This window comes from Hoplias malabaricus, chromosome 1, assembly GCF_029633855.1.
Source record: "Hoplias malabaricus isolate fHopMal1 chromosome 1, fHopMal1.hap1, whole genome shotgun sequence".
In the NCBI taxonomy this organism is placed as follows: domain Eukaryota; kingdom Metazoa; phylum Chordata; class Actinopteri; order Characiformes; family Erythrinidae; genus Hoplias; species Hoplias malabaricus.
In genome coordinates this window covers 66,528,379-66,542,929 of record NC_089800.1, presented here as the reverse complement: position 1 = coordinate 66,542,929, position 14,551 = coordinate 66,528,379, and the positions used below count along the sequence as shown (strand labels likewise).

The window sequence follows — 14,551 nt, the reverse complement described above, 5'->3', positions numbered from 1 at the left end:
TTTCTTCCTTTTGCACCACTGTAGGATAGAAGTGGTCATGTTTAAAACAGGTACACCAGGCTTACCTTTATTACTTATTACCATTTTATTTTTTATTAGCCTGATATAACAATTTACTAAATGGGTGGAGTTGCAAACTGTGAACTCTGGAAACTATGCTGAGGTACTGCACTTTACCAGCACTCAGCAAAACAGTAGTCAAATAAGCACACTTTACAATAACAGGGATGTGACAAACGTTCATTAGCCTTTACAGGACACATAATCAGGGTGCAAAAATTTGTCAAAATACAGCACACTGTCAGAAAAACTGTAACTGTACCATGAACATAATTGTACCTTATTCAGTTGTGTTGATTTCATATGTGGTGGCACAATGGAGCAGTAGGTAGTGTCACAGTCACACAGCTCCAGGGACCTGGAGGTTGTGGGTTTGAGTCCCCGCTCCGGGTGACTGTCTGTGAGGAGTTTGGCATGTTCTCCCCGTGTCACCGTGGGTTTCCTCCGGGTGCGTCGGCTTCCTCCCACAGTCCAAAAACACATACTGGTAGGTGGACTGGCGACTCAAAAAAAAAAGTGTCCATAGGTGTGAGTGTGTGAATGAACGTGTGAGTGTGCGAAGGACTGGCGCCCCCTCCAATGTGTGTTCCTGTATTGTGCCCAATGATTCCTGGCAGGCTCTGGACACACTGCGACCCTGAACCTGATAAGTGATTTCAGTCAATAATGTACCTCTACTGTACTTTTTTCTGAGAGTGTATGATGTATAAAGAAAAAAATGATTAAATAGAAGAACACACAGAAACAAGAAAATAATAAATTTTTATTATATTACTGTCTACACCCTTTACCTTTATTACAGCTCTTGTTATTTCACATTTGATTCTTATTCATTCTCTATACCAATTATGAAATGTGATCATATGACAATGCAATGCAATTAAAACATTTTCCCACAAAATATGGGGATTTTTTTTTAAGCCCAGCCACTCTCGGGCTTTGTCATTTTTTGTATATACGCGGCATACAAGGTGAAAATTGTGGAAAATATAAAATATACAGTTGTGAAACTTAATATTACTTGAATGATACAGATTGTACATAACATTAATGCTGTGAAAACTAATAATGTAACTATGACGGTAACCTGGTCAATGTTTTCACTGTAATTTTACTCTTCCCCCTCAATATCCTCTACAGTTTCAGGTAGACACCTGTGCCGAGTCTCTGGTAGGTGATGAACGACGAAACCACAGACAAGTGCGACAGAACACAGAATCACCTGAGACAGATGAGTCCACACATCATCTAATAATAGAAGCAGAGGGGCTATGGCCACGCCCAGCCGAGCCAGGAAAGAGTTATAGCCCATCCCATTCTGCCTGCAGAGCAATAAGAGTGCAGTTGTGTAAATTAGACTCTTGCACATCATTTAAATTCACAACAGCTTAAACAACAAGCAAATTCAAGGGCCCAGAAATTTGGTTTTGGTTTTTGCTGTTATTCATTGTTACCCCCCCCCCCCCACACACACACACACCCCTTAATTCCAGTGAAGGGAAATGTTCACACTTCAGCAAAGATACAATAGAGTGATTCCAATTCGTGGAACCAGTTTGGAGGAGAACAAAGCCAGCTTCATGAAGAAAAGACTTGCTGATTTTGATGTGAAAGGACTTTGTATCACATCCACCCTATACCTTGGAATGCTGACTGTGAGTCGGGATTATTTTTCCAAAGTCACTAACAGAGGTGAATTCCTGTCAGTTAGGGGACAATGTTAATGTCTAATCATATTGAAACGAGGTGTAACATTGTAGTGTCTCTTGGTCATGTAGGGTATTGTGCTGGTTTCTTACCTTAGCACAGTTGGGTGGAGTTCAGAGCTGTATAACACTATTGTCATGAAAGCTGCAGAAGAAAAGCCTCGACCCAAAACTGCTATAACTGTCCGGACCACTGCCAGATCTGTGAGGAACACAGAGAAAACCTCGGTACTGTCTAAAGATATGCAATTCTGAATTGAGTCTTTTCACAGGTAATTTTAAAATATATTAGACTTCTAAATTTTGGGCTAACACAGTCAATTTGTGCAAACCGGAGTGCCTCACCTTTGTGTATGAATATGTTGACAATTAGACTAACAGCAGACAATATCATAGCTCCAACCACGGTAATCCGTCTGCCGATATTGTCCAGCAAGTAGTACACAGTGAGTTTAGCAGGAATTTCAATGGCTCCATAAACAAACTGAGTCAGGTACAAATCCAGACCAAAACTTCCAACATTGAACCCGATTCCATAGCTTACAGTTGCAACACAAAACCTAAAAACAGAAATAAAAAATAACTTTTAATGCAAAGATATAATTATTTTCTGGAAACCACAAAATTAACTTTCTAATATAAGACTTGTGTAACTGTAAATCATTAGGTTAACAATACCACACACCAGGCGATGCCAGTCAGCATGGTCAGTCTTCTCATCTTAGGAGTCCTCACCAGATCCAGATACGAGTACTTCCTGCCTCCTGCCTCTGTCTCTACAATTCTTGAGAGCATCTACAGTGAGAAACAGATGATGTGTTCATGTTTACTACACACTGAAAACGTGTAAGTTTATATATATAAGTTATAAGGCTGATTTGCAGACATATTCTGAGTGAAGTACATACGTTTCTGCAACAGTTTGTTCAAGGCCTCTCTCACCTCAGGTTTGATGTTGAGCATGCATTTCTCTTTGTGGTTCATGACCGCACATTTGTGGACATAATAATGAGCTTTTTCTATCTTTCTATTAGCTATTAGCCACCTGGCAGACTCTGGCATCCACCTTCAAAAGAAATGTAAATATATATATATTTTAATTGAGTTCATAATTCATACCTGGAACAACAGGAACTCAACAGAAACCACCAACTTGTTAGTTACAAAAGCTCTGTATTAACGTTTGGTTTTACTTGTACATTGGGATTAGACGAGTAAAGGTTTAACCTTGCTGTAAAATAAAAACTTGTCTCTCCACTATAGTAACTTCACAGAAGAAGGAAAAAACCTTTTAAAGTTACCTTTATAGAGGTCAGATATATAGTTACTCTTTTGATAAGTATCATTCATTCATTCATTATCTGTAAGCGCTTATCCAAGTCAGGGTCGCAGGGGTCCAGAGCCTACCTGGAATCATTGGGCGCAAGGCGGGAATACACCCTGGAGGGGGCGCCAGTCCTTCAAAGGGCAACACAGACAAACACACACTCACGGACACTTTTTTTTGAGTCGCCAATCCACCTACCAACGTGTGTTTTTGGACTGTGGGAGGAAACCGGAGCACCCGGAGGAAACCCACGCGGACAAGGGGAGAACACACCAACTCCTCACAGACAGTCACCCGGAGCGGGAATCGAACCCACAACCTCCAGGCCCCTGGAGCTGTGTGACTGCGACACTACCTGCTGCGCCACCGTGCCGCCCTTGATAAGTATCACTCTAGCTATTCAGACCAAAACTTAAAGGGACAAAAAACAGTTATACTACACGGGGAAGATGAAGATCTAACACGTTTTCCTCCAAAGAAAAAAAAAACATTTGTTTTACTATTCCATAAATTGATGATTTGGTGCAGATCAACACTCACCACCAGGAGACAATAGAAACTATGAGGGGTAACGTCACAGCTACAGTTAGCCATTGCCAGTCTCTGATCCAGTAGGCAATCCCAGAGAAGCACATGGTCCCAAAAGTCCAAGACAAACTGTCGATTACACCCACTATCTTCCGATGCTTAATGTCCACCCACTCTACATCTGGTAGAAGACATTTATGTTTAAGTAAATTCATAGGAATAATGCAGGGGATATTTCAAAAATACAATCAAGGAAATATGTCCAAACTGAGTATTGTGGAAATGATGACGATGCCAGTGATGCTGAAGCCAGTGAAGAACCTCAGCACAGCAAACATGATGAAGGAAGATGAGAAGACACTGATCAACGCAAATCCCAGCCCTAAGATGTATGACAGTAGGAGCATCGCCCTACGACCAAATCTGAAAAACATCCAGACGTGAGACCGGTAGCTAAACTACTTTTAAATTGATTGGACAGTTCCAGCTTTATGAGTGTCACACTGTCAGTTTTGATTTCTTTCGGATGACTACTTAGATATCAAAGCTTTTTTAAAAGGTGTTGTATTTTAGAGTTTGTTTATCAGTTTAATCTTTACTGCTTTTCTTTGATTACTTGTTTCAGCTTGCCACAAGTCTACTAATCACGTGAATTGCATTAGATGTAGCCGAGCTGGGAAAATCCTGTACTACCTTAAAAGTACCATTTAACAGCATCCTTAGAGAACATACATAGCGCTTAGGCTGCCAAAAGCTGCTGCTCCAAACATCACCCCTATGAAGAAGATGGTCATCACCACTTTATTCATCCCAGAGTTCTCACAAACAAGATCCCACTGAGTGAGTGAGAGAGAGAGAGAGAGAGAGAGAGACAGACAATGTAAGATACAGCAATACAGGATCATTGTTAAATAAAAATCTAGTCTGCAGTCTGTTATTTAACTCCTTGCTTAGACCATAGGTTACCTGTGTTGCCAGAGAGCTGGTGAAAGTGCTCTTATCATAAACCCATCCATTTCTGCACTGCACCACACTGATATCTGTAGAATTAGATGAGTTCCTCAGCAGATGGAACTGAGGTTCTGAGAACATCAAACAAGAAGAGAAGGTCCCATCTTTATCTTGTGGAATACTAACCCTCAGTCTTTCCTCCTGAGTCAGATTTCCAAAGGCATTGTCATTGTCTAGAGCACTGAAATCACAGTGGTGGGAAGGGATCACAGAGATAAATATGTTCAGCACAAAGTGGCTCACGAGGCTGAATCGGCCAATGAAGCTGTTGAGCAGAACGGTCTTCTGGAAGGTTCCAAAGCCATTGATCACTGAGAGAACATCCTCAAACTTCATCTTTTCCAATTTTGCTAAGAAATCACAGTGCCAGGCCACCTCACTCCAGCTAGACTGGGATGAATTGGTACCCTACTGCTTTCCTTTATAGTTTTGGCCTAATTCATAGCATGTCCCTTTATTTGTCAGTATGAAACATCTTGAGAATATTTAACAGAATGACACCTAAGTGTTATGGTCCGCATCAGTCACATATTAACACTGTGGCTCACACATTACACAAAGTTTGGATAGTAATTGCTGTTAGAGGTAGTTGCAGGAGTGCTGTTTTTGAGTTTACAACACATTTTATTTTTTTACTCCACAAATCTCTACAGAACTTTTGGTACCATATTCTGTAAATAAATATATACCATGGGCATGTATTCCTTAGGTCAATGGGGTGATGCACCACTAAACGAGGAAGTGAGTATTTTTTTTTCTTTCATTCTACTAGAGTAGAAACCCATGCCTCCCCAGTAAACATTTAGCCGTTGCTTCAACGTTGAAATAACGTAATGACCGTCTAATCAACTCCTAAGGTTGAAAATGAAAGTTGAAAAGACGTCCAAACACAGACATTGAAAAGACGACTATTAGACGTATTTTGGACGTCCATTGACGTTAATTGGTCCTGAAATAAATGACTTGTATAAAACGCATTTTGGACGTCCACTGACGTTATAGATCGGTCACTACTTAACTAACTTATTAAGATGGATTTTGGACGTCCATTGACGTTTAAAATCTGTCCTTGACGGACAGACTACTTTTAGACCTATTTTGAACGTCCAGGGACGTTCCTTGTTTACTGGGTCTGAATTAACCAAGCTCTGCCAGACGGTTTGTCCCACCTCTAAAAATCACAGTTCAATCAGCGTTAGGTTTTGTTCCGTACAGTCCCGCCGCTTTATTGGGCAACTTCAAGATGGTGGAAAATTGTCTATGTCTATTCTAAACAAGGCTTTAAAATTCAGTAGCACAAAGAAGAATTTGGTAACAAACTAAAAGAAAAAAAAAACATCCAGCATAGACATAAAACCCCAATCTAGTACCCACACTCTATTACCACGAAGCCACACTGTTGTAACACGTGCAGAGTGTGGCTTGGCATTGTCTTGCTGAAATAAACAGGGATGTCCCTGAAAAAGATGTTGCTTGGATGGCAGCATACATTGCTCCAAAACCTGCATGTACCTTTCAGCATTAATGGTGCATTCACAGATGAGCAAGTTACCCATGCCATGGGCACTAACACCCCCATACCATCAGAGATGCTGGCTTTTGAACTTTGCGCTGATAATAATCCAGACAGGCCTTTTCCTCTTTGGCCCGGAGGACACGAAGTCCATGATTTCCAAAAACAATTTGAAATGTGGTCTTGTCAGAGCACAGGACACTTTTCCACTTTGTGTCAGTCCATGTCAGTCTGGGTGATGTTGATATATAGCTTTCGCTTTGCATGGTAGAGTTTAAACTTGCACTTGTAGAAGGAGCGGCAAACTGTGTTCACTGAACCCATGTGCTAATATCCGTTACAGAATGACGTTGGATTTTAATGGAGTGCCGCTTGAGGGACTGAAGGTCACGGGAATTCAATGTTGGTTTTTGGCCTTGCCGCTTACTTACAAAGATTTCTCCAGATTCTCTGAACCTTTTGATGATATTATGGACTGTAGACGATGAAATCCCTAAATTCCTTGCAATCGTACTGTTCTTAAACTGTTGGATGATTTGCTCACGCAGTTGTTCACAAAGTGGTGAACCTCGACCCTTGCTTGTGAACGACTGAGCCCTTCAGGGAGGCTCCCTCTATACCCAATCACAACACTCACCTGTTTCCCATTAACCTGTTCACCTGTGGAATGTTCCAAACGTGTTTTTTTAGCATTCCTCAACTTTTCCAGTCTTTTGTTGCCCCTGTCCCAACTCTTTTGGAACATGTTGCAGGCCTCAAATTCAAAATGAGTAAATATTTGCAAAACAACAATAACGTTTATTCATTGGAACATTAAATATCATGTCTTTGTAGTGTATTCAATTGAACATAGGTTGAAAAGGAATTCCAAATCATCATATTCTGTTTTTATTTATGTTTTACACAAAGTCCCAACTTCATTGGAATTGGGGTTGTAGACAAAACATAGTCAAATGGCAAAAGTAATTTTTTAGTTATTGCAGATTAAGAATAGTAGGTTTCCATGTTGAAAATCTGTCACTTCAGACCAGCTGTAAGGAAGAAATTAGTGTTATCTGCTATAGATAAACTATACATACATTCTCAGAAAAAAGGTACGGTAGAGGTACATTACTGGTCACTAAAAGTACAAACTGTGTAAATGGACCTTTAAAGGTACAACAGTGTTTAAAAGTCTAGTTTTGTTACATTCTCTTCTCCAGAAGGAGATATGTGTTTGTAATCTTTCATTATGGAACTGTGTCATATAAAAAAAAACATAATATAAGTCCTGGAGATTCATTCCTGGAGCCCTGGAAATGGGGCGTATGAAATCAATACAATATTAAAATGTACAATTATAATAAAATAAGGTACAATTATGTTCCTTATTAAAGGTGAAAATATATACCCTTGAGGGTACCACCACAGTGACAAGTTTTGTGACAGCGTATATGCCATTACTATAAATATTTTTGAACAACTGGTTTCAGTCAGGAACAGACATTTCAGTCAGAATCCCAGCTAAGCTGGTTCAGCAAAAATGTCACTATAAACCTCTATTTAAAATAACTACACATATCTTTCTGCTTCAAAGCAGTAAACTTTTATATTAAGTAATTTATTTACAAAGCACATTTAAATATTTGTCACATTTGTCAAATTTGTCACATGATTTCTTTTCATATTAACTGATAAATAGACAGGCCTATTCAGTACTAATTGCAACTAATAAATAAAAAATGACACTTCTGGGTCAATTTACCATTTAAAATACAGAGATTATAAAAGTGATTTCCCATTTTCTTGTTCTTTTGTCTTCTCTTGTAATGGAATTGCATCTTGGTCCTTCCTGCAATTCAAGAAAAAATATTATCCAAGTATAACAATACCTAAAAAATATTATTACATGAGTATGCTATATTGCTCAGTCCATATTTGGCCCTGGGCATGGGGAACATGGTTCAAGTGCGGCTGATCCAATTAATTAAGCATCAGTGCACCTAAAAGCAGCTTAATTTCATAACTATAAAGGAGTAAACAAATTTCAGAACTATTGACCTGGGTCCTTCGATGTCCTCTATAGTCTCAGGAAGACACCTAGCCCGTGTCTCAGGCAGCTGATAAGCGACCAAACCACCGGTTAAGGCAATGACACACAAAATCACTTGGGAGAGCTGACCCCACACTTCATCCAATAGCAGGATCAGGGGAGCTATAGCCACACCCAGTCGTCCCATAAAGGAGTTGTAGCCCATTCCATTCTGCCTGTTAAAAAGGGTTCACGTGTATTATCATAATGAGAAATGGACACCTTTCAAAAGATTTTATTACGGCATTGACAATGTGTGGAAACAACACAGAAGCTCCAGACTGGTCCATTACCTGATGACAGTTGGGTAGAGTTCCGAAGAGAACAGCACAAGTGTTGAGAAGGCCATAGAAGCAAAACCTTTACCCAAAACTCCAATCACTGTACGGATTATCCACTGATCTAAAACAAGGAGAAAAACAGAAAATAGACAAATCTTATTCAGTTATTCACTGCACATAACATGACTTGGCTTTGTCAGCAAAAGAGACTAGGTGAATGAGTTCATTCCTTATGTAAATGTTTAGTAATTTAAATAATGTTTGATTTCTGATACCTGAAACATAATTTGTGCTGTGCAGTACTCAGTTAAATGTAATCCATTAACCCCCAAAATTTTATAATGTGTGATGTATTTCCTGATGTGTTTTTTCTGTATCTTGATTACCTTGCCTATGTTCTGTAATTAATGTTTCTAAGCTCACCTTTGGGTATAAATACATTCACAATCAGATTGGAGCCAGCCAGCAGTAGAACTCCAACTTCTGTTTTGCGGCGCCCAATCCGATCAAGCAGGTAGTACACAATGACCTTAGCAGGTAACTCCACAAACCCGTACAGAAATTGGTTTAAGTAAAGGTTCAACCCAAAGCCTTTGATGTTAAAACTGATTCCATAGTAGGTAGAGGCAACAGAATACCTGAAAATCCAAAGTGTGTGTGTGTTAGGAACAGATAGAAGGTGGTTATACAGCATGTAACAGAACCAGCATCGCCAGTATTAGCATTTTTTGGGTAGGTTTATTCTGCACGAGTCCATTATTTCTAATTTGCCATGATTAATCTATTAGAAAAGAATCATAGATTAAGATACTATTAATCCCCAAACTTGAATCATTTGTAGTTATGCTGTAATCATCTTTTGGTCTTCATTCAGATTGTATTAATAATAATAATGATTGACTTTATTAGCCCTTTTATGAACATTTTGAGAAATCTCGTTCAGTGATGCTTGGATTATTCTCCAGATATAATTCACATTCAGACAGCAAATACATGTCTACTACCTTCTAATTCACAATATATCTGACATTGTAGATAAGCAGCACACAACTAACTTCTACTTAAAGATATGATCCAGTAAAAGCGTTCTGAGCAGAGAATGAAGTCATAAACCCTTTGTGTGTCTTGTTCTCTGCAACAACAAAGAGCAGAGAACAGCACACACTGAGGGTGTGTAATTTCATTCTTTGCTCATTTTTTCATAGCCTGGCCGGCCGTGTGTGCATGTCCCTGCCCTGTGGAAACACTGGCCCTCCCAAAGTTTTGGTTCACCCTCTACAAGAGACAAGACCTCATACATAGCATGGTACAGGCAATGATGGCAGAGTGCAGTATAAACATTTGGATAAAAGCAACTGTCCATATATACCTCCATGGAAAAAAAACAGGCTCTTCAGCTAAAAACACCTCTGACAAAGAACAAGACAGGAATTATCACTGGAATGAACACTAAGAACTGCCAAAGACCTCCAGCATTACTCTTAACTGGTGTGTAAAGTAAATTGATGAGCTCTGTTCCCTGGCTGCATGCCTGATTCAGCCAGTGCCTTGTAACGTGCTGGTGGACTGGGAGATCCTGCTTGTGTTGGTACTACTCAGCTCTGCTTGCTGGCTAACTTGCTGAGTCCTCTGCTGTATCTTCCTGTTCTCCACAACTAGCGGAGCCTGCTTTTTCTACATTAGCTGTTAGCAATACTATGAATTTGATACAGGGCTGTCGCTAGAAATGAATAATTAGGTGGGATAAGCTTGAACCAGGGGGTGTCTAGGGGTATTTTCCACATATCAGCAAATTGCTTCGATGAGGTACAGGTTAAGGAAAGCCACAAGGAGCCTCTGCCATTACAAAAAAAAAACACTGAATATCCATCTACAGGTAGAAAAAAAAACCTGAGTTCATTCATTCATTCATCGGTCGCAGGGTCGCGGTGGGTCCAGAGCCTACCAGGAATCATTGGGCGCAAGGCGGGAATACACCCTGGAGGGGTAACACACATTCACTCACACACTCACACCTACGGACACTTTTGAGTCGCCAATCAACCTACCAATGTGTGTTTTTGGACTGTGGGAGGAAACCAGAGCACCCAGAGGAAACCCACACAGACACGGGGAGAACACACCAACTCCTCACAGACAGTCAAAAACAGTTGTTAACAAATATTACTCATTATATACAGGTATCTAAAATATACAGTCATAACCTCAGGAAAGAACAGTGTTTAATGCATGAACATTTTAACATTTATTTTTTTCAGCAGGCTTACTTTATGTTCATCAATAATCGGGTTTCCTCTGCTAGCATAATGCTATTTCAACTAGTGCATCAGAGTCTTTCAATTAGCTTAAATAAAGATTGTAACAGGCATTCAATTATTTTCATTATTTTTTGTCTATAGGGGCTACAGCGGCTGAATTTGAAATATTATCTTTAATTAATACACTGAGGCACACTCTACCAATTATCTACAATTTTAGATTGCACAAAAGTAAAAGTGTTTTCCCCACCAGGTGATGCCCGTGAGAAATGCCAGTCTCCTCATCTTAGGAGTCCTTATCAGATCCATATATGAATACTTCCTGTTTTCTGCTTTAGAAACAATACTAGACAGAACCTGAAAAGAAAAAAACACATCAACATAAAAAAAATCAGAAAGAATGTGTGATTATACGTGAATAAAATCTGAAAGTAGTCAAATATTCTCACTTCTGGTTTAAAATTTGAGGTGGATGATTTCCTCTTGTTCATGACTGCACATCTTTTCAGATAAAAATGAGCTTTGTCCACATTCCCGTTAGCTATTAGCCACCGAGCAGACTCTGGAATCCACCTAAGAAAATGAAAAAGAAGGTCCTTTGGAATTAAACATTCGACTAAAAAAAAGCCAGTGTCATCTCCATATTAGTAACTCTGCATCTGAACAGATTTTCTCCATTAGACAAATGAATGCTCATTTTGAAATGTCCTTAATAAAAATATTCAAACTCAATATTTTATATTCAGTGAATATGTCCTCTTTGAATGTCACTTAATAGTAAACTACAATATCATTTAGCAGTGAAAATCTAATTAATGCTGGATATATGTTTTGAGCAAACTAATACTATTGCAAACTGAAATGAGGTTGTAAAAATTAAAACTAGGCAAAGCATGTAACAATATACACATTGCAGCTGCTTACAACCACATAATTCAGAAAAACACGCATTAATATTTTAGTGTATTCATATGATCAGACCTCCAGGAGAAGATGGCAATAAGAAGAGGTGAGGTGACTGCTAAGGTCAGCCACTTCCAGTCCCTCACTCCATACGCTATACCAGGAAGCACTGTGTAACCAAACGTCCAGCTTACACTGTCAATCATCCCCACCAGTTTCCTGCTCTCAATGTCCACCCACTCCACATCTGAGGAAAAGCAGATCCACACATGAACATGGTACATTTCTAAACATCTTCTTAATCACAGCACTTCTTTACATTTAACTGACTGGTCATTTTTTGGCCATTTGAACTCCACCTATCTGTTTTTTTTTAGATAATGATACACATTATTTCAGCTACAAGCTCCACAGTCATTATTAAATATTTTTAAATATTGCTATACAAAGGTTTGTAGATCCAATATTGCTTCTTAAATTGAAGGCATTTTGTGAAACTTGTTCAACCTTCCTTGCAATAGCAGCTAAGCTTATTACTATTAGAAGGCTTCACCTTTGATGTTGGAGTATTGCTGTGAGGATTTCATAATATTCCAACTTAAGACAGTTAAAAGGATCTATCTCAAAGTTTTCTTACTCAGTACGCTGGAAACAATGACGATGCCTGTAATACTGAGACCAGTGAAAAACCTCAGCACTGCAAACATGATGATGGAGGTGGAGAAAATACTGGCCACTGCAAAAATCATCCCCAAAACATATGACACCAGGAGCATGGTCTTACGACCATATCTGAGGAGTGAAATAACACAAACCATCTTAATATGTTATCTTTGCATCAGTGCAGTATAATATGGGTGTTTTTAACTCGAATCAAATGAATGCCACTCTTCCCAGTGACACCAATTCCAATTCCAAAATTAACTATACTTCCTCAATCACATGACACTACACATGCTTCCTCCAGGAAGTGTGAAGTCAGTCACCACTTCTTTTTAAATAACTGCTAACACAACTTTGTGGAACAGGTCAGCACACTTAGAGGACAACTGCCTGTTATGTTTTTTATTCTGTTATGTTTGCTAACAGACACTTAATTCGTCAGCTAGCGTTGTGCTGAGTGATGGAGGATTTTATATAAACAGTCATATTATTACAACATGACCACCTCCTTGTTTCTACACTTAATGTCCATCCTCTCAGCTCCATCGAACATACAGAAGTATTAAGTAGTTCTACAATTACAGACTGTAGTCCATCTGTTGCTCTGTGTATAGTGTTTGCCCCTTTTTGCCTTGTTTTTCAATTGTCAGGACTAGCACAGGGCAGGTATGATTTGTGTGCTGGTGTCACACATGGAAACAAGGAAGATTGAATGAATGTGCAGATTAAACATACATATATAAGAAGATAAATAACAAAACCTTGGAGCAACAAATCAGAAACTCCACATGGTGCGATTTAAGGACAGACAAAAACAAAGACAAACACAGGAGTACTGTGTGAAAAGACACAATATGAAAACTCCTGGACACTGCGACAGGGTAAGGAGACATGACTAATCAAGATGAGGTTAGGGCAGAGTAAAGAACAAAGCACTAGGGGAACAAAATACACAAAACACTAAGAGCAGGACCTAACAGCTGGAGCATTCTCAACACTGCAGTGGCACAGTGTGTGATATGTTGCATAGGTACAACTGGATCAGACACAGCAGTGCTGCTAAAGTTTTTAAACCCTGTGTCCACTCACAGTCCACTTTATTAAACACACCTACCTTGTTGGCCCACCTAGATGCAAAGTCAGAGACGGTGGTTCATCAGTTTCTCTACATATTTTGTTGGTCATTTTCTTTAAAAGTTTAAAAGTGTTAAGTAGATGCTGTTAGTTGGAGGACTATTTTCAGTCACGCAGCGATACTGAGGGATGTAAAAACTCAGATCCACATGTACCAGTGCAACACACTTACACCACATCAATGTCACTGTAGCACTGAGAATCGTCCACCAACCAAATCATACCTGTATTTTGGTGGTCGTGACCATTGAAGATCAGTGAGAAAGAGTGGAAACAAGTATGCAGTGCAACAGCTGGATTACAGTCTATAATAGTAGAACTGCAAGGTTTGGTCAGCGGACATGACTGTGTACGTCTCCATTCTGTACTGAAAGTTTACAGTATCATTCAGTAACACTGAGAATATCTGAAGTCACCTATCACTTAAGCTTCCAAATATAGCTGCTCCCAACATGACTCCGATGAAGAAGATGGTCGCCAATGCTTTGTTCATCCCTCTGTTCTCACACACCAAATCCCACTATGAAAGAGTGATTAACAGAAGTTATTTCATTTATATGAACATTCGTCATGTTGTATAATTGTAAAAATCTAGTTGTAGCAGTTGCAGGTGGCCAAGCACTCCAATCTGTATTGCTTTTTATTGGTAAGACATAATGTATAGTTACCTCTGTGGAAAGAGTACTAATGAAGCTACTGTGATCATGTTCCCATCCCTGTGGACACTGAATTAAAGGGACATCAGTACAATTGGATTCAGTATCCAGAAGCTGGAACTGTGGTTCAGCAAACATGTGACAGGATGCAAAACTCCCGTCTTCCTCTTTCGGAATGCTGACTGCAAGTTTCTGCTCCCAAGTCAAATTCCCGAGAACATCATCCAGAAAAGTGATGTTACAGTGGTGGGATGGGATGGCGGAGATGTAGTTGTTCAGAAGGAAGTGACAGGGAAGAGTGAATCGTCCGATAAAGCTGAGTAAAAGGACCAGCTTCTGGAACCTTCCAAAGCCATCAATCTCTGCCAAAAGGTCCTCAAACTTCATAATAAGTTTTCCCCCAAAGCTCAATTACACAAAACCGCTTCTGTTCCAGTGGC

General features: G+C 39.5%; 2 protein-coding genes across 2 annotated transcripts; both read right to left on the bottom strand.

Annotated features, from left to right (window-relative positions):
* Positions 1-1,171: 1,171 nt before the first annotated feature.
* Positions 1,172-4,968, bottom strand: LOC136674324 (solute carrier family 22 member 7-like). Its single transcript, XM_066650308.1, has 9 exons — positions 4,588-4,968; positions 4,354-4,457; positions 3,890-4,044; positions 3,634-3,802; positions 2,709-2,832; positions 2,452-2,561; positions 2,112-2,326; positions 1,860-1,968; positions 1,172-1,382 (listed from the first exon to the last, which is right to left on the bottom strand). Exons 1-9 carry the CDS (start codon positions 4,966-4,968, stop codon positions 1,172-1,174), a joined length of 1,578 nt encoding a protein of 525 aa, XP_066506405.1.
* A 2,885-nt stretch (positions 4,969-7,853) lies between these two features.
* Positions 7,854-14,501, bottom strand: LOC136664397 (solute carrier family 22 member 7-like). The gene is made up of 10 exons (XM_066641561.1): positions 14,124-14,501; positions 13,872-13,975; positions 12,296-12,450; positions 11,737-11,905; positions 11,205-11,328; positions 11,006-11,112; positions 8,921-9,135; positions 8,510-8,618; positions 8,186-8,392; positions 7,854-7,976 (listed from the first exon to the last, which is right to left on the bottom strand). Exons 1-10 carry the CDS (start codon positions 14,496-14,498, stop codon positions 7,907-7,909), a joined length of 1,635 nt encoding a protein of 544 aa, XP_066497658.1. The 5' UTR covers positions 14,499-14,501; the 3' UTR covers positions 7,854-7,906.
* Between the last annotated feature and the right edge of the window lie 50 nt (positions 14,502-14,551).